Consider the following 24,814-nt stretch of genomic DNA (forward strand, 5'->3'; position numbering starts at 1 on the left):
AAAAGAGTGTTATTAAGTAAATAAAAAAACATATTCAAGATCATTAAAGTTAATTTAATATAGATAATAAAAACCGTATATACTTGAACAAGTGTATCCTCGAAACATTTGACGGCCGGCTCTACTGTTTTTCCAAAGGTGAAGATGTTCACAAAGTCATTGGTACCCAACGTATCGAGTATTGTATTAACAACCTTCTTTGCGATATCTAGCCTCTGTCCCTTCATAGAGCCAGAACTGTCCAATAGTATGATGATGTCTTTGGGACTTGTCGCTGCTTCCATATACCATGAACGTAGACGGCAATCATACAAATCGACTGGTTTGGCTTTCCACTTGGCCGCCGGAAATTGGCGCATGAAACCGGTCGAGCTGCCATAAAATTGCCACGACAATGTTGGATCGTTTTTATAATTATCACGAAATATTTGATCTAAATTCTCTGACCATTGTATGTCTTTGATGACGTCTTTGGCTATAATTAATATAGCCCCATCAAATAAACGTGTACAGTGAATGGGATTTGTTTAAAATTATAAATTTGTCCAAATTTGTTTGATGTGAATGTTTGTTTAACGAATTGTTTGACGAATTTTGTGTTTCATATTTCGATATTTTTATGGAAAGAAAAATTTAGAATCTTATTAGTTCTCAATTTTATGCCGATTTCACACAGAGAGTTAATGAGATAATTAGTCAAATTAAAAGTCTTTGGTCTTCCGAAGAAAACAAAAACATTTCATTATGTATTTCATTATTGCTTTATTGAATAACAATGCCAATGTAGCAATTGACAATCAAAAAGAATACTATTTCAATTTATAAAAAGCAAAAAAAAAAAACATTTTAAAAAGCAGGCACAGTAAAAATATATTATTTCATTAAGCTTCTGTGTGGTATATGTATAGGTTTTACTATAAAATAAAAATGGTTTACGTAAATGAGTGCGGGATGTAGATGACAGTGAACTCTAGAGTACACCTTTTCCACCTGCATTTCAAAAAATCAATTGTATTTCAGCAAAGATCAAATGAATATCAGCAAAATTCAAATTTATTTCAGAAAAAATCAACTGTCATTTCAGAAAAGATCAAATGTATTTCAGAAAAATCCGACCATATTTAATTTTTACCAAACGTATTCCAGAAACCCTCAAATGCATTTCAGAAAACCGCAAATGTATTTCAGAAAATGGAAAAAGTATTTTAGAAATAGTCAAATGCTGAGTCGTAGGAAGTCGGTTATAACAGACAAACAACTAACTCCAACTGAAAATTCACGGTAAAAATAAAATCATTCGTAAAAACGAATATGGCACTTTACAATATAAATTGACCAGGAGTAAAGACGTTTGTTAAATATGTGAAACGGGTTATTCAACAAATAAAAAACATAATTGCAAGAGCTGGAGTGTCCCTTTGTGTCTTTTAGATGCTTCGGGATGACGTGCCATGTCAGTTATACCAACTATTTTATACTCAGCTGAGCAGAGCTCACAGAGTATATTAATTTTGTTCGCATAACGGTGCCCCGTAACGGCATAAACTAATCGAGATAGATATAGGCTTCTATATATCAAAATGATCTGGGTGAAAAAAGAAATTCATTTAGGTATCTTAATGAAAGTTGCTATCTAAGTTTTTGGGCACTCTTTTTAGATCGCTATTTAAAATGAACGAAATCGGACTATAACCACGCCCACTTTTTCGATATCGAAAATTTCGAAAACCGAGAAAGTACGATAACTCATTACGGATAAAGCGATGAAACTTGGTAGGTCAACCCACCTTATGACGCAAAATAGAAAATTAGTAAAATTTTGTACACTGGGCGTGGCACCGCCCACTTTTGAATAAATGTAATTTAAAAGATTTTCAAGCTGTAATTTGGCAGTCGTTGAAGACATCATGATGAAATTTTTGCAGGAACGTTACTCCTATTACTGTATGTGTTCTAAACAAAAATTAGCAAAATCGGATTACGAACACGCCACGCTCACTTCTTAAAAAGAAAAATTTTTTAAGTCAAATTTTAACAAAAAATTTAATATCTTTACAGTATATAAGTAAATTATGGCAACATTCAACTCCAAAATTTGTCTCCAAAGCTCTCAGCTGAGTATGTAATTTTCGGTTACACCCGAATTTAGCCTTCCTTACTTGTCTAATTTTATTTATTTCGCTGCTTGTCTCATCATTTTAGCTCAATTAACTTTTTATTAAAAATAAAATGTTAGCTTTGATGGACTATTGTGAAATATCTAAAACTTTCTGAAATAAATTAATGGTTTTATGAAATATATTTGAGGTTTTCTGGAATAAATTTGGAAAATCTGAAATAATGTTGACTTTTTCTGAGAAACACTTGATGATTTCTGAAATAAAGCTTTAGATGTCCAAAGTACAATTGGCATGCCTGAAATATATTTGTGATTTTCTGAAATAAATTTGCTCTTTTCCGAAATATAGTTGGAAAAAGTGTAGTTTACACTACGAAAATTTTTGTATAAAAAATGTCAGCTGATAATGATTTACAGTACGCATGAATACATACATACAGACATAAGAAGGTTCCACACGGTTATGATAATTTCCCTTTTTTCTAGAACCAGGAATGGCTGCAAGTGTCTATATTTAAATATCTTAGCCTTTTTAGCTTTGATTTACAACAGTTTTGAGATTTTATACCTATTGTACAGTTAAGTTAAAAATTTAAACTTATACAAATTTAAAAAGTTTGAAAAATGATATAAACCGATAGTTTAAAATTTAGGATCAAATTTTAAGGGCTGCATATACTGTTATGGGGTACGTTTGGTTAAGGCGTACACCAAAAAAAAGTTTAAAAATTTTTTTCTAGTATTAAATCGTCCCACTTTTACAAAAATGCATTATAACTTAGAAATGAATGAAAGCATTGAAAGTTAACGCATAGGTAAAATATTTTATGGAAGATTTTTTCCTGGCTTCTTTATCGGTATTTGCTTCTATAAATATTACTTGTTTAAGTGATATTACCTAATTAAGTAATCCTTACGCAATTTTTTTGGTTTTGTGTATTTTCAGACTTAACGTCAAAAGCTCTTTGCCTTTTTTACAGCAGATGTCCAAATCCCGTAAATTGGAGGTAAGTGTTTTAATGTGCATACTATCTTTGTTGTATATTTTATATCCACTACTATCTACGAAACAGAGCTGGGTAAATGCATAACCATTACACTACCATTGAAATTTGTTTCAATTACATTACAATTGATTGCAAAAGTACTTTTGAGTTTCTTATTCCATTCCTCAGAGGAATTGTGAATGTAATTGAAAAACTACAAGTTAATTGGTGTATAATGTGGCTCGGGTCACACTTTTCATAATTTTTCCAGATTTTTCTTGTGAGTGGTAACTGAAGGCAGGAATATCAAACCATTATCCTTTCGATTTTCCCAGCTAAGATATGTCGTCCGTCCTCTTTCTTCCTTTGTCAAAGGCGGGTTGCTATTTGGATACATTATACTACAAAAATTTTGTTTGGTACTTCCAATCTGCACGGTAAATATCTCGGAAAACTGTGAATTTATTAACCTTCAGATTTTCATGATATGCTAACTGCTGGGGGAAATCCATCAAAAAAGTAGCTTTTTACAGTGCGAAAAACAGTAGACTATATGCTGCTTTCTCTGAATTAGTGTTCTATGCAAGCTAGGTTTAGAACAAAGAGGCGAGGAGACATAGATGTTGACAATATTGGACCAAGGAGATCGAGTTTACTAAATATTTGTTAAAAAAAAGTGTATCCATGTTTACGTAGAAGAATCTCTAAACAATATTAACACTTTTTAACACCAATTTTAGTTCATTTTATTCTCAATTGTTCATCTTTGTTTTTTGACAGTTTAACCTTGTAGGCCAGAACCATGAACGAATGACTAAAGATCCGGTAATGCCACAACCGTGTATTTGTAATTTAATTTAGGAAAAAAGTTACTGTCAAATGACGTAACGCTTTTGAAGTTTTTAGGTTTCTTCAATTATTATTTTTCTTTGAATTATCATTGGCGATTTTTCTTAACGAACAAAAATTTTAATTTCGTAAAAGTAAATTTTTTCCTTGCGATTGTTTATTATTTTCAATCAAATTCTAAGCCAAGGGACTTTTAATCGTTTGTGGTGATGCATAGTATTCGGTCCACTTCAGGAATCTAACATCAAAACCAAGAAGAAATAATTAAGGGATGCCGCAGGGCGTGTTCCATTCCCCACTATTGTGTAATTTTTACATATCGAAGCTGCATATCCCGCCCGAAACACTTAACCATTGTTTTCTACGCCAATGATTACACAATACTTGCAACAGGTCCTGCCCTTTCATCTATGCACTTTGCTGTAAAATTAACAACTATCTTCCTAGTCTTTCGTGGCATTATCATCGGCCAATTCTTCAGCGACCACATTCACCACGTGAACCAAAAAAGCGTCGAAAATGTCGTAGCCGATAAATGCCAGGCGAACCCCGTTCTCAGAGTCCAATATCCGAAGCTCCCACACTCAAAAAAAAGTTATCATTAAGGCGATGCCATCTGGGCATCAATGTGCAATTTTTGCTTATCTTTTTTTCGTCATCAATGATCTTATGTTATTGACATTTTCGAAATATTAGTTTGATACTTGTATTTGTCAAGTTAATAGACTACATACAAATGTAATGCGTTTTATAATCAATCTAGTATTTAATGTTATCATAATGAAACTAGGAAATTTATACAGTTATCATTTTGATACATTTTAAGGGCGAAACAAATATTTTCCATGGGCAAATCAATAGTCAAGATACAAAATTGATACTTTTAATTATACTTTTTATAATATTTATCGTTGCATTAACGAATATGATACCGTTTATAGTTTCATTTTTGCACATCGTGTATTAAAATGATAGTGACACTTTTTTTTTTGAGTGCAGTGGAAGAAAGCCAAATCCCCAGGGAATCACTCTGTCACAACTTCCACCTGATTACCGTATAAGTAAAATTCGTATCTATCCAGAATCAACCCCTATATACATAATATATGTCTTGTACGACACCATCCACCTTTTCAGTTTCAATGTGGAACCTACGCCTTTAACTTTTTTTGGTACAAAATTGTTGAAACACCAAGATTCCGTGCAATTTCTGAGTAATCGCACCCATTGGATGGGGCAAAGCACTGCTATAACAACAACCAAACGAAAATACACGACATTTAAGGCGTTCTATCTTGATATCAGATATCGTCACGATATTTGTCACGATATCAAATATATTTTGAAGCTGTTTGAATTATGGAGCTCACATTGGGTGAATAACGAAGGACACTGTGTGGATTAGGCTCCTCATGGCTTTTCTTTCACATGAATGTAGAATTTCTTAAATCATTGTGTGTTATTTTCTGGGATGTCTTAGTTTTTTGCAATTTAGTACACTCTTTGGCAGTGAGCACTTTTAGCGCCACTATGTCAATGACGTTAAGGAGTCATAAGGAGACATTCCTGCGCAGGTATGAGCGCAGTATTCTAACAGGCCTGCAAACTTCTCCGTTGAGTTTCATTTAACTCGGGCAACTGGCCAGTTACCTTAAGAACTATGCTTCTTTATCATTCCCCCAAGCGCTGGCAGCAAAGATTTTATTGCGCCTTAAAAATGTGGAGGAAAGAACACTAACCACTGACAATTTTTCGGAGGGGTTTCTAAAATCCATGGCTAATGTCTTAAAATGAAGTTTTGTGTAGTTTTTATTTAAGCTTTCTCATAAATTAATAATTTGAATTTAGTTATTCAATAAAAGTTCAATTCAAACAATTTTCTTTGTTTGTTGTTGTTTCTTTCCCTTTTATTACATTTCACTTCATTTGAATCATATTTCAAAAGCGTGACGTCACAACGGAAGTTTTACTTTTTGTTGCTGTCTTTAATGCGAGATCTGTTACTTGGATCATGGTTTTGCTTTGTGCTTCGGATTTTATTGTCAATTCTGTGTGAAATTCTAATAAATTCCTTTGCTGTAGAAGAAAGGAATTGACTACATTCCCCAAGTACTTGTAATGGGAAATTGACTATCATTTAATTCCTCATTACCACCCAGCCCTGCTCGGGAACCGTCAGCCGATACATAGACAGACTTTCTAAGTACGTGTTGCCAATGCGGAATTAGTATGAAATGCGTTACGTTTACTCTATATTTCAATAGACAAATTTTTACATGCGATCACAAGGCTTATTATTTATTATTATTTATCCTTATTAAATTTAGTTCTTTGTTATCTTGAAAAATAGAGACTTGTTAAGGATCTATAAATGTGAAATCAACAGGTCGAAAAGGGTTTCATGGAAAAGTTTCTGTGTGGCCGTAGATTCTCCAGCAAAATCTCAAAACTGAGAAAAGTCCTGTCTAGGATAGATACAGTTCGGGGACTGATAAAAGAGGACGACGGGAAATGGAAGACTCCTTAAGGTGCTACTTAGCACACACTTCCTGGAGATGATGTGAAAGAATTGTGTAACAACGTCTTCACTCCAAATATGGAGCGACCAGTACCAGGATTGTTGACAAATACCAAAATTGAATGGGCGATAAAAACGTTTGCCGAAGTCCAGATGGGATTATCCCTAATATGTTGCAGATGGCAGGTAGAACGATTGTAGAATGGTTTAGAACAATCTTTGAGGGTTGCATAAAACTGAGCCACGTGCTGCAATCTTCAAAAATGGCTCGAGTAGTCTTCACACCAAAAGCGGTTAAGAACCAGGCCTATTAGTTTGACATCTTATTTACTCAAAGCCCTAGAGAGATAATTAGATGTGTATTTCAAATCAAATATGAAGGAATCATTATTCTCTTCAGCACAAAATGTTTACAGCAAAGACGAGTTAACCGATCCTGCATTGCATAGGGTGGTCACGAATATAGAGAAAGCACTGGAGCACCTGAAACGTTGTTTTTCTGAACATTACCGGGGCTTTCAACAATGTATCGAAACTAGCAATCATTGACAGTCTCAACTCGATAGAAGTACATCTGCCCTTAAAACATTGGATGGGCTTCATGTTAAGCTGCAGAATGATCACGTCGCAATCGAGTCTCTGTACAAAGGAGAACTCCGCACTTTGAAGAATTATCTCCAATGGGCTGGACGCTGGTCATCAACCAATTGCTTAGGCGGTTAGAAAGAACCACGTAAACTCACGGCGTATGCAGATGACGTTTCAGTCGCAATAAGCCGCAGATCACTAACAGCAATCAGATCTATGATGGATCAGGCGCTTCGGGTTAATCGCCAACGCGGAAAAAACTGATGATGTTGTATTTACTAATCAGTATAAGGTCTCTAATTGGACTGAGCCTAAGCGTGCACATTAGAGCACAAAATATCTTGGAAGTAAATTGGATAGTGAGCTTCCGTGGAAACTCCGTGTGGAAGAGCGAGCGACAGAAACCTCCGTGGCACTGTATGCTTGCAAGAGGTTGATAGAAAGCACGGCGGGCTTATCGCCAAACTATTTACTATATGGTCCTAGTTTAGTGGGAAGCCACAGAAAAAGGTACATATCAAAAAATACTTTTAGGGGTATGGAGATTATCAATGATTAGCATAACGAGAGCCCCGAAAACTATACCGACAGCAGCATTGCATGCTATTCTGCACATCCCAACAGCAACAAAGCTAAATCCCTGGGGGCGGGTGCAAGCCATACGAGTATAGCTTTAGTAAATATAGGGCGAACGAACTACATGGTCCTGTACCTGAGATTCGAAGTACATCTTGGGCCACAATAGAGCTGGGGAGTTGACACAAGGGTGCGGAAATGGAGGAACACACTATGCACGCCTATACCGAGGGTTCCATATTAACGGAAGGGGTCGGGTCTGCTGTTGACTGTGTCGATCCAGAAATAAGTAGATCTTACAGGCTATCAGATCACTGCAGTGTCTTACAAGCGGAAATTGCAGCATTCCAGAAAGTGGCAGAAATCCTGGACGAATCGTGCTTAAGCTACAATCGCGTCAATATATAAAGGAGTGTCCTGGAACGCAAAGATTCATTGGAAAGCGTTCGCTTAGCCGGAGCGTACATCTATACTTGGTTACCGGTCATAAAGGGTGAAACGAAATGTTCGATGAGTTTGCAAAGGAGGGTGTAGCAAAAGATGAATCGACGGTAGACGTCCTTATGCTTTTGGGAGGAATGAAATGAACGCAGGAGTTTCATATGATTCCTCAAGCAGAAAAAGCGTAGACATACATCTATGCTGGGCTCCAGGTCATAAAGGGTTAGAAAGTAACGAAAAGATCGATGAGTTGGCAAAGCAGAGTGTAGCACAAGGTGGAGCGAGGGCTGACGACCCAATGCGTTTGGGAGAAATTAAAAGGAGACAGGAGTTGCATATGATTCCTTAAGCTGGAAAGACGTGCACAGAATCGTTGAGCTGCAAAATGTCTCAGATCACGTGCAAATCCAACGACTTTATACTCACAAATTTTCTCATATCTCTGAAAAGGGTAGACTTAAGGCTCAGGATGGGCAAACTAACTGGATACTGCCTTCTGGCTTAACACGCTTACTAGATAGGCCTCGTCAGTATCAGCTGATGTAGGAAGTGCAAGCTGCATGTGCTTACTAGGTCAAGGCTCAACCTATAGCAGATTTGCCAAACCTCGTAGCAGCAATTAACTAGAAAACTTCTAGTATTTTCCCAAGAGGTCGGAGTTATTATATAACATAAGTTCTGGTACCTAACTGAAGTTTTTCCGTTTGGTCGTCAAACAAATTCTGCTAACAAACTGGACACATTCAGTCCATGTGAGGTCTTTATTGAACGGCCTTATCCAATTTTTGTAAAAATACGTATGTATGGATATATTCATGTATGTAAAAATTGAGTCAAATTATTAAACACCTAGCTTCTTGTCGATATAATGAGGCTTGGAACAATTTTTACTTTGGCCAGAATCGTTTACGCAGTCACATCGGTGCATATAAAATCATTACAAGCATACATATGTACAGTTACTCAAAAAAGTAAGTACACACTTGGTTTATGCTGAAAAAAACTCAAATGCAGTGGCTCACAGCTTAATTGATAATTTTCATCAAAAATATCGCAAATTCCCTAGCAGAAACCACATTCAAAAAAATGTCAAAGGTTATTCAAAGGTAAGGAGAATTATTCAAAATTTCAAAAATGACCATCAAAAATTTCAAAATTTTTTTTTTTCAGAATTTCTAGAAAATTTTTGAGTATGCAGTTTTGTAGCACAATGAATTTTAGTACAATAATGCTTAAGTTAGAAAGCTCAAAATGTTTCCTGAATTTTCAGAATTTTTTCGGCGAGGGTGTTGAGCAATATCCCACATACAAATTGCTCAACACCTTCGCCGAAAAAAAGTCTGAAAATTCAGGAAAATTTTTTAGCTATTTCTAACTTACACATTATTATACTAAAATTCATCGGGCTACAAAACTGCATACTCAAAAATTTTCTAGAAATTCTGAAAAAAAAAATTTTAAAAATTTGGTGGTCACTTTTGAAATTTTGATTAATTCTCCTTACCTTTGAATAACCTTTGAAATGTTTTTGAATGTGGTTTCTGTTAGGGAATTTGCGATATTTTAGATGAAAATTATCAATTAAGTTGTGAGCCACTGCATTTGAGTTTTTTTCGGCATAAACCAAGTGTGTACTTACTTTTGTGAGTAACCGTACATAAATACATATTAGGCGTTAAGGTACAGCGGGCGCACGAATGTGTCTGCATAAGAATTCCTGACGAAATTGAAATTTTATATTCCAAATTTACTTTTCTAAACACAATGCAAACTGTATTAGAGCAAGCTTTGTATTCAAAAAAGTTTCCTACATGTTAATTAATGTATGAACTTATGATTACATATTTACTGCTAGAAATGAGGATGCACTAATGAAATATACAACGAATAAAGTCAAATGAAAATCAAACCTCTATCGAATACATTTAAGGGCACATGCACTGAACTGACGCTCAGATTGACTGGCGTATTAAAAAATTCAGCTTTCGGTGTTAGAACAATCTCTTTGGGCGGTACAAAAATATGTGGCTCGCCCATATCATCCAGCTCGCGTGGTGCTGGTGTTGGTATTGGATCGTTTGGCTCTCTCATATCTTTGGAATTAAAATAGGAAAACAGTTGGTCTTCCTTTTCGTTTTGATGTGAGAGCGCAGTATTCTCCGCCGTGTCCATAATACGCTTAAAATATAGGAAAATTATTGTATTCAATTTTTTTGTTTTTTAATATTTTTTTGTAAATATTTTTATTTTAAAATATTTTTTCTTACCCGCACTGCACTTATTTTTAAATCCATCATCATTTTTATATCATGCGCCATGTTCTCAACAATTTTGGCCCCAGATCGTGAAACGACTTGCGCTTCTTTAAAGCTCTATATACAAAATTTCAAAACAAAAAAGTGTAAAGCAATGAATTAAAACCTTTCATTTCTTATAACTCCCATCATTATTTTATTATGCAGAAATTAAAGTTATAAATGACATAGACAATATATGCTGACCGTAGAATCCTATTTCATTAGTCGCGTTGTTACAATTGTTCCCTTTAGATTACGTCAAATATTCTATCATACGCTGTCGAACTTATCTTTAAGTATTCCTTAGAGAGATGTGGGCAGTTGACAAGAGCATCGTATTGTTGTTGTTGTTTTTGTTGTATTAGCGCTAAAGATACTGCTCGAAGGTTTTGGGTAGTGTTATCGATTTTGGTGGTCCTTTGCCGGATACAGATCCGGTACTTTCCAGTAACAAAGGATCATAAAGGTACTAGCCATATCATCTCGGGAACGATTAATATGAGCACATTAAACCTTCTAGGCCATCCCGCCCCTACCCCCTGTGTATGATACATTCATATTTGTAACAGAATTCCCCTCGCGTAGGTGAGGTTGACAATTGGGTTGCGGAAGTTTTAAAGCTATAAAGCTTTGTATTGTTCTTATCTACCCCTTGAATTCCTATTGTGTTTGTTGTAGCAGTGCTTCTCCCCATCAAATAGGTGAGACCACTCACAAATTGTCATCAATATCCTCTAATGAAAGTCCAAGAAAACTTGCGGTTTCAACAGAGGTGGACCAGATATAAGGGATTAGAGGCGTTGGTTCCACATTGCAGTTGAAAATATGGTAAGTTTCATGCAGGACACATATTATGTGTGTCGGGGTTGATTCTGGATCGGTAATATTTTAACCTGTTACACTATCCAGATCGAAGTTGAGCTAGCGTGACGTGCGTCTTCCTGGGAAGGTTGCTTTCGTCTAATGCGAATTGCGGGTATTTCACTTTTGACTTGGCATAGAGGTCCGACGTCGGCGGCCACCGTGGTGTGATGGTAGCGTGCTCCGCCTGCCACACCTTATGCCCTGGGTTCACACCCCGGGCAAAGCAACATCTAAATTTTAGAAATAACGTTTTTCAATTAGAAGAAAATTTTTCTAAGCGGGGTCGCCCCTCGGCAGTGTTTGGCAAGCGCTCCGGGTGTATTTCTACCATGAAAAGCTCTCAGTGAAAACTCATCTGCCTTGCAGATGCCGTTCGGAGTCGGCATAAAACATGTAGGTCCCGTCCGGCCAATTTGTATAGAAAATCAAGAGGAGCACGACGCAAATTGGAAGAGAAGCTCGGCCTTAGATCTCTTCGGAGGTTATCGCGCCTTACATTTATTTATTTTATAGAGGTCCGACGCATTTTGATGGATATCTCTGAGGACCTTTTGTGCTTTTTTCTACATACGGTTGAGTTCTCAGGTGCCGCGTTTACTCAAATTTCTCGCGGGGAACACTTCCGAAGTCCCTGGGAGGTGGGGTCTCTTTAATCAGATGCCTGTTGGGATGCCCAGGTGACCATGTTAGGGATGGGTAGCATGTAAGCGGCCGGCCAATTGCTTTGTAAGTGGTAAAGCGCATCTCCTTATCCAAAGTGCTGCCGGCAAGAGATTTGAGGATTTTATTACGGCTCTAGATTAAAGGTACAATTGCGGATCCTGATCGAATGTCACACGCAGTATTTTCGCATATAAGAGAGTCTGTAGCGAAATGCCAGCTACGGATGTCCAGTATGGTCGAAAATTATTTTGTGTATGCTGTTAATAAAGTTGCCGACGATTTGGTCGGTGACAATGTCAGGTTTCGCTATGCGGAGGAACTGAAGAGTTTAGGGAAGTAGTCGACTATTTTATTACATAGCTCATTAATGGGTTGGCCGGGACCTGGAGCGATTGTCGTGCAGTCATCGAAGTAGGTTGGTCTGGTTGGGAAGACATATATAAGTTAAACAAAATCGGGGAAGGACACCACCCTGTGGCATCCCTTGTTTAATTTTTGGGGTTTAAATGTAACGTTCTTGAATTTCATTGATGCCTGACGACCGGACAAATAATTTTCAGTCCACCTTTTGACAGTAAGAGGAAGGGCGGGGACCCTTACAAATTTTGCAGTAAAGTTCCGTGGGAGCAGAATGGCTCCGAGTGTCTTGGCTACTGGCGATAGGAGAGATATCGGACGATATGATTCTCCCACTAACGCTGGTATTCCAGTAGCGGTACCACTCTCGCTATTTTTCGCAACCGATGGCACGTTATCGCCTAAGGCAATGGATATTTTATCGTTGTGCTTAGTCACGTTTGATAGCGACGTTGCGGTTGACCATAGCTTGTATACACCGGCAGGGAGGTTACAATTCTTTAAATGTTCTTCCCATTTCGCCCGCTTTCGTTTGTCCACAACTGTCTGATACGATGATTTATGCCTCTTGTTTGGGGATGCCAAGGCCGTGTTGTCGTACCGGATTCCCGTAATCCTTCCAGCTGGAATAAAACGAACCGACACGGATTCATTAACCTTGTGCAAAGCACGGTCTCCTTATCGAACATCAGTCGTGATTGAGATGGCAGCAGTGATTGTCTGTATATGTTTTGTATTCTTAGGTAGGAGGTTGGCTGCCAATGTGACCATCGGCTGCCAGTTAACGCAGTTAACAAAACCAGCGCTTACGATAGAGATGTCTGGCGAACTTTGACGGCTTCTTAACAAGCATGTGTGGGCGTCGCCGTTAGTGCTGATCATTGGAAAGTCAACTGAGATAAAATTCTACATCTTGAAATACCCGATAACCCATTCCCATTCGGATACGCAGATCACAACGCCACTTAGGAGAAAATAACATAATTGATACTTCTAACCTGAAACTACATACCTGTAGAAGCCATTTCTGGTATTAAGGAGTCTTACTTAGGCGTATTCAGCATTGTATAGGGAGACATGCATATAATCAGGTATTGCTACGATAATGGGCTTTGCACACCCTTCAGGAGTAGCTCCTAAATATGCATAAACTGCGAACAGTAGCTTCGAAAGAAGCCTCCACTATTCGTCCTGACCAGCCGTGTTACGCGTCCCCGATATGGTCGCCAAGCCTAAGGGGTACTCACTGGAAAAAATACAGGCCTGTCAAAACACTGCCCTCAGAACCGCTACGGGCTGTCTTCCTATGTCCCCAGAACACCACCTACATGAAAAGTTGAACAAACAGTTTCTTTTGAATACCCAGAAATCCGGGCATCCCAACAGACATCTGGTTGATGAGCCCACACCTCCCATGGGCTTAGGAGGTCATCTCCGTAAGCATTACGAGGAAATACGGCACCTGAGAACCCAGCCGTATGAAGCAAAAAAGCTCAAACAGATCCTCAGTGATATCCGCAAACGGGCGTCAGACGTCTATACTGAATTTTCCCGGCGAATCCAGTTCTTAAAGTAAAATGCACAGAACTCTCAGAAGAGGAGCGCACTCTCCCTAGGAAAACGCGTAACTCTTACCTCTCCAGAATCAACGCCGACATACAAAATGTATGTTCTGCTTGCAATGTGTCCCGCATGACAGCAACCATCTCTTCAATTGCAATGTGGAAACAACGCCTTTAACACCCCTCTCAATATGGCAAGTTTCCTTGGACTTCTGTTAGAAGATATTGATGGCAATTTGTGATCGGTCACGCCTATTGGATGGGGCGAAGCACTGCTACAACAATAACAACCAACCGTGCTCAATGAAACAGTTCTGATTACCCTATTGCCGCTTGGAAGAAAAAGGCTTTGGGAAGCAAAGAAGCAAACGGATGAAGATCGTATAAAATTTATTCGCCAAAAAAGCAGACAAGTTCCTTGGACTTCTGTTAGAAGATATTGATGACAATTTGTGATCGGTCACGCCTATTGGATGGGGCGAAGCACTGCTACAACAATAACAACCAACCGTGCTCAATGAAACAGTTCTGATTACCCTATTGCCGCTTGGAAGAAAAAGGCTTTGGGAAGCAAAGAAGCAAACGGATGAAGATCGTATAAAATTTATTCGCCAAAAAAGCAGACAGGAAAAGTGGAGGTGGTGGGAAGACGAACAACGAGGTAGGTGGACAGCGATAAGCTTCAACGTCACCCAAATATTTTCAAGACTCGGGTTCTTCAAAATATACCTACACAGAATAGAAAAGTTCGGACGATGACGATTCCTCGCCGTGGAGCAGGCTGCGAAACCTTATAAGATACCAAACTCTCACGAGCAAAATTGCATGAATATTTGCGAGGTAAGTGAACTCCACGACATAGAGAGATAAAAACAGCGTTACTAGTTCCGAATGAAATTCAATGGTGGAAAGTAGTAGCCAATGGCCCTGAATGTAATAATATCGATAACTATGGCTGCGGTGGCTGCGGTGGCTGCCGCCCAACATAGCAGAAGAGCACACTTAGGCTGTTCAGACATTCCATATAATTTCGATAAAATCTTCGTTCCTACAGCTTCGACAGAAATTCATTCAGGTGGCTTAAACCGGTCGACGTATTTAGTAGCTTTATTGTCCAGTTTATCGGCAGCACATTTTCCAGGTATACCACTGTGACATATGATTCGCTTAGCTACTCCCTGCAATATCTTGCTTCCAACGATGCAATGCTTCTGCCATGATACGCAAATCTAATGTCCGTCCAGGGCAAAACAGCGGGTTTTGGGTAATGTGTCTCTGATATTAACATTGCGCAGACAATGCTTTTTCTTTCTATACCGGCCACTCCTTGTAGCTCAACGTTTCTTTCAGTTGGCTCCGGAGAACGTTTGAGTATTACTAATTGAAGAGCGGCGGTGGTTCAGGAGCTGAAAAGTGTAGCTGTACGAAATGTAAAACTTCGTTTACGTATGCCCTTTCATTTCCATTTTTTTTTATCATTATGGAAATATCTTTGTATTCTAACTAAAGAAGTTGTTGTTGCTTTCTCTTTTCTGTATGAGGTGCGTTATTTTAAAGAAACGCCAACGCCAGAACAACGTGTAAGTCGATGTTCGGGTATTACGTATCAGTCGGGAGTTCGACAATTTCTTAGTTTCTTCGTTGTGTACAAATATTTAAAAAAAAATTACCGTAGATGCTTAGTTTTTTCCGCTTGTTAACCTTAATCACTGTGCGGCGCCCTAAGAAATGGTATTTTGTAGCGTGAATATAGGTCGCTTTCACATGGCCATTCCTCCATGAGGTTGAAAGCGTTCTACTAAAGGTTGCCTAGAGGTTGGGAGTGTTTTTCGGTTATTTTTAGAGGTGCGTTGTTGTTGTTGTATTAAACAGTGCTTCGCCCCATTCAATGGGCACGACCACTCACAAATTGTCATCAAAATCTTCTAACGGGAGTCCAAGGAAAGTGGCTGTTTCAACAGGGGCGGACCATAGGGAGATGGGTTTTAGAGGTGTAGGTTCCACAGTACAATTGAAAAGATAGTTGGTTTCATATGGGGACACATCACATGTAGGACATACAATACGTATGTCGGGGTTGATTCTGGACAAGTAAGAGTTTAATCTGTTACAGTATCCAGAACAAAGTTGGCCAGGGCGACTCGTGTTTCCCTTGGTAGTGTGCTTTCTTCTTCTGCAAGGGTGGGATATTGCATATTAATAACGGGGTTCACCGGGCGCGTTCTGACAAAGGCGTTTACCGATTCTGTGTGAATTTGGCTAAGGGCCTGCTTATGCTTGCCTGGATCAAACTGCAGTGTTGGCAGGTGCCGGATCTCGTCATAGTGCATTAGGAGATGTTCCCTTAATCCCCGTGGAGGCGGTACTGAATCAAGCAGTTGTTTGTTAGGATGTCCTGGTTTGTGACAATTAAGCAAGAACTGTTTGTTAAGCATTTCATTGTGCTCTTTAATATTAAGCTCTTCAGCCTCACTATATACATGGTGTTCGGGAGTTATAAGGAGACATCCGGTGGCAGTTCTGATTGCAGCATTTTGGCAGGCCTGTAGCCTTTTCCGGTGTGTATTTTTAAGACCAGGCGACCAGACTGGTGACGCGTAGCTCATGAGCGGCCGGAAAATTGCTTTGTACGTGGTTAGCGACGTTTCTCTATCTTTTCCCCATGTGCTGCCGGCAAGCGACTGAGGATTTTGTTGCGACTTTGTACTTTAGAAACAATCTCGGTGGCATGAGCCTTAAAGGTTAGAGTATTATCGAAGGTTATCCCTAATATCTTTGGATGACTGAGAGTCGATAGTGTGACACCATCGACGCGAACGTGCAATCTTTGCGACATCTATTCCTTCCACGTCGTAAACAGAGTGGCCGTGGATTTTGTCGGTGATAATCCCAAGTTGCGCGAGGTGAAGAAACCGGAAAAATCGGGGAGATAGCTGTTTATTTTAGAAACTAATTCATCAACTGAAAGGCCAGGTCCTCTAGCCATAATCGTGCAGTCGTCAGCATAGGACATGATTGTGACTTCTTCTGGTGGGGAAGGGAGTTTTGACATGTAAAAATTAAACTGATGCGGGGATAGGACACCACCCTGTGGAACCCCCTGTTTAATTTTTCTAGGTTTAGAAATTTCGTTCCTAAATTCAACCGACGCCTGCCGGCCACTCAGGTAATTAGCGGTCCATCTTTTTAGACAAGCAGGAAGGTGGAAGCCTTCTATGTCTTGGAGTAGCGTGCCGTGGTTGACTGTGTCAAAAGCTTTTGACAGGTCAAGTGCCACGAGCACCGTCCTATGATGGGGTTTTTGCTGATTTAACCCGTAATTATCTGAGTGGTAATAGCATTGAGCGCGGTGGTGGTGATGTGCATTTTACGGAAGCCATGTTGGTGCGTGGCTAGGATTTGCCGTAAAATGAGGAAGCAAAACAGTTTCCAATGTCTTTGCTACTGGCGAAAGGAGTGATATCGGTCGATAAGACTCGCCTTCGTTGGCAGGTTTTACAGGCTTTAGTAGCGGGATTATCCTTGCCAGTGACAGTTTTAAAACATGTGTTAGGTATTTTATTCCCTCATCGCCAAGGTGTTTAAGCATTGGCATGGCTATTCCGTCGGGGTCTATCGACTTGGAAGGCCTGGCCTTGCGGATGGCTGCTTCAACCTCTGGGGGTGATGGTAATGGGTGGGACGTCGTGTTTATGTTTATGGGCTCGTCTGTTAGCACGACGTCTGGCTTTGTGTACAAAAGAATGCATTATAAATTGTCGGTAAAAGCCGCTCTCGCATTTCTTCGAATCAGATAAACTATATAAATAATAAAAACTCTATCATTGTGTTTGGTACGATTAGACAAGGATTTGACGGTTGACCACAATTTACCAACACCCGCAGAGAGGTTGCAGTTCCTTAGATGCTCCTCCCATTTGGTACGTTTATGTTCATTTACCAGCCGCATGTTATCCAAATTAAGACTCCTAATAAGGGGGTCTCTAGGGTTGACGTGTCACGCAAGGATCACGGTTACCGAACTAACATAGGCTTAACGCGAAATTATGATTTGGGAACCAGTTTAGGTCATAGGTGTTACGTTCCAAAGTCGGGTAAGAACGCAGCTCTGAATAATGGTATTGTTTAATAGTAGGTATAAGGTTCCAAATTGGTCTAGACCTAAGCTAGGAGGTGTGACCCGCCATGAGAAACCTTGTACCAAATATCTATGAATCATTCTAGAACGTACCTCAAAAAATTAGGAGGGGTATGAAGGTTATCAATGCGTACCATATTGGGAACCTCAAATATGGGACGGACAGACTACCTTGTTCCCTACCTGCGCTTCGATGGATCACTTACAGCCACGATATGGGTGTAGGGTTGGTGCAATGGCGCTCAAATGACAGACGAGGTGGTACACGTACAAACAAATGGCTCCAAATTAATGGAAGGAGTAGGTTGTGGGGTATACTAGGCAGATCCGGAAATAAACATATTCTACAAGCTGTCATATCACTGTAGTGTTTTTGAGGCGGGAGTAGTGACCGTGACTAAAGCAATAGAAACACTGCTGAAAAATAGCTTAAACTGCAGCCGCGTCAATTTTTACATTGACAGCCAAGCATCGATTAAGGCTTTAATCTGTCATAGCACAACATCTTTATTGGGTATCTAGGCATATGGGTATAGATGGAAATAAAAAGGCGGATGAGCTAGCTAAACAGGGCGCATCCCTGGAAGCATGTACCGAAGACGTTCCAATCAGATTGAGCGAGATTAAAAGAAAGCCAGAGCCGCACGTTATCTACCAATCAGGAAAGGCGTAGAACCAAACGCGGGGTTGCAAAGTATGGAAGATTGAAAAGAGGGAACTGTAGGTTAATGATGGGTATTCTGTCTGTACACTGCCATCTGGCGCCATATGCTTTTAAATTAAGCCTCTTTCAGTGAAAGCAGATGTAGAATGTGCGGTTTAGAGGAGGAAACGATCGAGCACGTTCAAGCGTGTACCCTTCGCTCGCCAGGTTAAGACCCAAGCTATTAGGAGTGACACAGTTATCAGATCTAGAAGCAACAAGTAGCATGAGTGCTATAAAGCTTCTAGTGTTTGACAAGAAGATGGAGTTATCTACCAACATAAGTTTTGGTTTCTGAAATGGGTTTTCATTTTGGTCGTTGAGCAAACTTCTAGTGACACTATGAACTCATTCAGTCTATGTGAGGTCCTTACGGACAAGCCAGTTTAACCATACCTAGTCTCTGAATAATATATGCAAAACGTCTGCCAAGGTGGCATGCCTTGATTTCTCATTCATGTTTCTGTAAATTAAAGAAAAACTACAGTCGCATGATTCAATTACTAGAGGTTTGTTCTCCATTGATGACAGAGCTTTGACACTCCCAAATTTAAAAATCTGGACGGGTTGCTTTACTAATATAAGGAAAACGGGGAATAACTCAATTCCTTTCTAGCGAAAATTGTAGTAGAAAAGTACATTTAGTAGTATATTAGTAGTGATAATAAATTTGTAAATGCCAACAAGTTTTGGGGGAAATAATTCATTTTCTACTAAATATTTTGTGAACTTACAAGGCTATCAAAAATCATCAATAATATATTGTGAATTGATAAAAAAGAGTTATGTTGGTTTGGTCATTCTTTCAGAATTTGTTTGAGGAATGGCGCACGTAAGAATTTTATTCAAAAAAACACTTTCTCAAAATTTGTTTCAAAAACTCCCTATCTGAGCATAATTTCAATGCAGGGAGTCAATGAAAATCATTCCGAGATAAGACGTTTTTCGATGTAATTAAATATGGGGCGTTTTTGTGACAAATCCTGAAATGGGCAATTTTTGAAAAATATTTTGAGATAGGACGATTTTGAACAGGCAGCCTACATGGGGTGATACTCTACTCAGCAGCCGCAATGAACAACAAAAATAAAAGAAAATGGCTTATTGTCTTAGAACTTTATATTCCTACCTTGACTTTGACAAGAGTTAAGGTTTTGTGCGGTCCTGCTACACAGGGAGTATTCACCTTTTTATTCTGAAATTTCGAAAAGCCCTTTTCCGTTACGTATTCATAGAAGCGTTCCGGATAAACCGTTAATTTAGAATATTCGGAATACGTTCATTTCATACTACCTCACGAGGTCCGAATACATCAAATATGTATATACATAATATTCTAAAAATAAACCGAATCCCCTAATTCTTAAATAATTACGAATGTTCCGAACATACGGAATTAATAGAACAAAAGGTCGACTTTTCGTACGCGCCCAAAAATATCCAGAGAAGTGTCAACAGGCGCGTAATGACCTCGATAACAATAATTTGAAGGCGGAAATAAAAATGTTAGCTCGTTCAAAAGATATTGACGAAAAACCGAAAAATGATCCCGGGTTGCGTTGGCGGCCTTCAGCCGAGCTTATAAAAAATTACCCTGGCCGGTCGACCAGTGAGGTGGGATCAAAATTAAATGCGTGCAAAATCCCTTTGTACACAAAATCTTTTTCAGTGCACAAAAACATTACAACATCCACATGAAAATTGCCAACTTCAACTGCTAATATCTCCGGGCAGAGATACAATTTTTCTTTTTCGCCTTCGGCTTATTGTTGTCGAGGTCCCCTCTCCCGATATTTTTGGACGCGTATTAGCATTAGATTCCTGTTCTAGACTTTTAACTGAATAAGTTAACATGCCCAATGAGTACATTTCGTTATGGCATCTCAATTATTTACTAATGACATTTTTACGTGAATCGATTTAATAGTCCTGGTTTTGACGTTGAACGATAAATTTTGAAGTGGTTTAGGTTTCGTATATTCACAGGTTTACGAAAGTGCACGATTTCTTGGTGTCCTCAATTATCATAAAATTACCTATGTTCAATGTTCAGCCATACCTATAGATCGAGGCATAGTTAATAAATTCACTATGCAGCTCAGTAGGTACTTATCATGGCGCAACGATACAAGGTGGCAGCATGGAACAGCTGATTATAAACTTTTTTTATTTGATTTGAAACATCAACTTCCGGTGCCGTACGATTTTGACATTTGTCCATCGAATTTACAAAAACAAAGTACATCGAATTTTTATTTATGTTTGTAGGTATGTCACCATGCTGCCACCTTGTATCATTCCGCTATGGTACTTATCGGGTATTTGTAAATTGATTGCTTCCTATTTCTAATACTAATATTTTATCGAAAATTCGCAAAGACACAACACAGTTAACGGATGTCAATTCGATTTGGGAGCAAAATGGCTGCAATTGTCAAAAAATGTGTCTGTCGAGCAAACCTCTTGTGATTGAATCATGCTACACTCCAACATCCCTAAAATGTTGATATAAAAAATAGCTTTAAAAGTAATATATAAACGAATGCATCTTAAAAAAGTTGTCATTAAGGTCATTACGCCAGCTGCCACGCTGAGCATAAATGCCCATATAAATTCCTAACTGTTTTTCCAATGTGTCATATGTATGTAATTAACCCACTTTCTGCATAGGTTACATACTTTTTGGAAAAATCGATAATTAACATAGTAATGGCTGTGTTGGAATTCCAGATGCTTACCTCTTGAACTTCCTTACGCCTTGTAATGAAATCACCCAAATGATATAGCTCCATGCCTAATTTGTCGGCCCATGAATGTACACTAAATATGTATATGCATTTAAGCATATAAAATTTATTAGAAACTTTACAAAATTTTCAGTAAAAAATTAACTCACAGATTGTAATTGATTTTTTCGCCTGGCACAAAATTAGCACCATTTGGATATAATAAAAAGAAACATATTAACAAATAATGCGTCCGCGTTACCCAATCACATCCCATTTTTAAATAAAATTTCTATAAAATTTATTTATATTTGTTTGCAACAATTTTAACTAACTATAAAATTACTAACTTTTCATAGAAAAACAAAATTTATGCATCCAAGCATTCCTTCACATAATTTTTTTTTCTTCACATATTTTACAATATTTTATACACTCAGGTTTTTAAAATAAATTTTTTATATTTACTAACAATTTTGTTTTATTTTAGCAGTTATATGCACTGTTTAACGGTGTAATTTTTAACAATAAAATCCATAACATTTTTATTTCCTAATAAATTTTCAGTTGAAAAACTTTATGTCTCTACACCGATTTTCACAAATTTGTCCATATAACGTCAACACTGATGAGTTCATCGCCTAAAGTCAATGTGTTACAAGAGGTAAAATATTGTACGGCGTTAATATATAGGGTTTTACTCTTTTAAGGGTTTCCGACGCATGTCCGCACCAAAATAAACGCATGCGCTTATTAATTGTTTATGTTTTTGTATGTCACGCGGCCGGCAGAGTGTGACGCATGTAACAAGTGTTTGTTTACTAAATAAGGTCATGTTTATATTTTGCCGGTGTTCTTATAATCGTTATCATTGCATTCGTATAAATGATGATTAACTCATAGCAAATATAAACAATATCGTAGACATGCGCATTGATAGTGTTTTGCAAACTTCCCTATGCTCGATGTTATGAATGAATCGAAAATGCAGATATACATATACACTATGGAGCAAAAGTGAACACTTAAGAATCAATTTTGCAGGTTATGTCATACACAAAACGTAGTGTTATAATATGACAGAAATCAACCAGGTTATTAGCATTGCCATTGTTTTTGGAGCAAAAATTAATTAATAAACAAAAACAACAACAAATGCATTTAACACAATTCGTCTTTAAGTAAGGATAGGTATAGTGTTCACTTTTGCACTCATTCAAATTTTTTGCACTTGGATAAAGTAGGAGCGGCGTTAAATACCGTTATTCGGTATTTTACTAAGATAAGGGGTTGACTTGGTATTTGCTATTCCAGCTAAGATCAGTTTGTTCTAGTTCGCTGTGAAAAGTGGAAATATTAACCTTTATTTACAAACTGAAACCGCGTAACAACAAAATGACTGCGGGGATAGAAAAGCTGCTTCAACTGGTCAAGTCTACACGGGAAGTTGCAAAGCAACCTAAACTCTCCCAATCACAAGTGATGAAAGTGAAGAAATTTAAAAATTTGGCCACTCAGTATTGCAAAAATGGCCGATCAAAGAAGATAAAGAGTAGCGAAGCGAAGCTTCTATGGTCAGATAAATGCGTCTCCACTCATTAATAGTCCAATTCTTATGACGTGCTGCAAACGCTATCCGAGCATATCTGTTTTTTAATTAAAGCTTAGGCTTCTTGAGCATTTTTTGCAGGAAACAACCAACTCCTTTAAGCGCACGCCGGACAGTCCACACACTGGCTTCACAATTAATACTTTGCAATGCCTCTTTTGTTGTTTTTGCTTTCCCGGTCTTTAAGAAACGTGCCAGAAGCTTCGCTTCGTTACTCTTTATCTTCTTTGATCGGCCATTTTTGCAATACTGAGTGGCCAAATTTTTAGATTTCTTCACTTTCATCACTTGTGATTGGGAGAGTTTAGGTTTCTTTGCAACTTCCCGTGTAGACTTGCCCAGTTGAAGCAGCTTTTCTACCTCCGCAATCATTTTGTTGTTACGCGGCTTCATTTTGTAAATAAAGGTTAATATTTCCACTTTTCACAGCGAACTAGGACAAACTGATCATAGCTGGAATAGCAAATACCAAGTCAATCCCTTATCTTAGTAAAATACCGAATAACGGTATTTAACGCCGCTCCTACTTTATCCAAGTGCAACAAATTTGAATGAATGCAAAAGTGAACACTATACCTATCCTTACTTAAAGACGAATTGTGTTAAATGAATTTGTTGTTGTTTTTGTTTATTAATTAATTTTTGCTCCAAAAACAATGGCAATGCTAATAACCTGGTTGATTTCTGTCATATTATAACACTACGTTTTGTGTATGACATAACCTGCAAAATTGATTCTTAAGTGTTCACTTTTGCTCCATAGTGTACATTTAATAAGTAATGTGCGAAGTACTAGATAATGTATGGGTAAAGGCTCCATTACTGATACTTAGCATAGACTTGACTTGCCTTGCGAACTGTCACTTACAGTTCTGTTAAATGAACATTGCATGTTACTGATTACTCAAAACTTAACTTGACTTAGAAGTCTGTTGAATTTTGATTTTCTATGTAAGTTCTAAGTGACGCTTATATTTTGAGATGCCATTTGTTTGTTTCCATTTCATTTTGACATTTTGTCATACAAATTGACATTTATTTAAAAATAAATTTCAACGCTGATTATGATGCCAGATTTTATGCGCCAAGTGGAGTATAATCGTGGCTAAGTTGCCAAGTTTACGCCAAGTCAAGTCAAGTCTATGCTAAGTATCAGTAATGGGAGCTTATGTGTTAGGGCTGGGACTATCCGCATATACGAATATCCGGATATCCATACGGATATCCGTTGACACGGATAAAATCCGGACGGCATAGATAACCGGTTCGTTTGTGAAACTATCCGGATATCCGAATTTGTAAAAATCCGGTTAATAACCGTATTTTTGGATATCCATTGTAAGCAACAAATTGATGTACCATATACATATGTATGTTTATTTAACATTAATAACAGTAAATTCGTGGGCATTTAAATCAATTAACAGCGTTTTTTCACTATATTAACAAATGGTACTATTCTTATTTTCACTTGTTTGTAAAATTGTGGCTTTTTAATTTTGACGTTAATTTAATAATCTACAAACATATTTTGTAAATAATTTTTCGATGCTTTCTTCGTTCAATTCTGATATGCAGATATTCAACTTTTATATTCCAGTATTCGGACATACGGATATTCGGATTTTCCGTTTACATATTGGATAGCCGAACAGCGGATAGTTGAAAAATCCGGATGCAGTTCACAGCCCTAGTAAGTGTAGTCATTACACTGTGGTGTAATGTGGGAGCAAGGTACGTGGGTAGAGTTGTTATGAGCGAAACCACACAGTAACTCAGGCAAACATGTCTTAACTTATTTAATTGGCGCTTAACAAA

The 24,814-nt window shown here is 38.1% G+C and overlaps 1 protein-coding gene across 8 annotated transcripts in view; it reads right to left on the reverse strand.

Moving 5' to 3' along the window:
• stj (straightjacket) overlaps positions 1-22,014 on the reverse strand; it is a 105,830-nt gene extending 83,816 nt beyond the window's left edge. For 7 of the 8 annotated variants that reach the window (XM_067788636.1, XM_067788640.1, XM_067788639.1 and 4 more), the window contains exons 1-5: positions 21,558-22,014; positions 21,400-21,481; positions 10,345-10,449; positions 9,988-10,255; positions 84-475 (exon numbers count right to left, since the gene is read on the reverse strand). In XM_067788636.1, the coding sequence (XP_067644737.1) occupies positions 84-475; positions 9,988-10,255; positions 10,345-10,449; positions 21,400-21,481; positions 21,558-21,664 (954 nt within the window). In that variant the 5' untranslated portion in view covers positions 21,665-22,014. The remainder of the gene's footprint in view (positions 1-83; positions 476-9,987; positions 10,256-10,344; positions 10,450-21,399; positions 21,482-21,557) is intronic. The other variant, XM_067788637.1, reaches the window with a different exon arrangement.
• Between the last annotated feature and the right edge of the window lie 2,800 nt (positions 22,015-24,814).

Source organism: Eurosta solidaginis, chromosome 5, assembly GCF_040869045.1.
Source record: "Eurosta solidaginis isolate ZX-2024a chromosome 5, ASM4086904v1, whole genome shotgun sequence".
In the NCBI taxonomy this organism is placed as follows: Eukaryota; Metazoa; Arthropoda; class Insecta; order Diptera; family Tephritidae; genus Eurosta; species Eurosta solidaginis.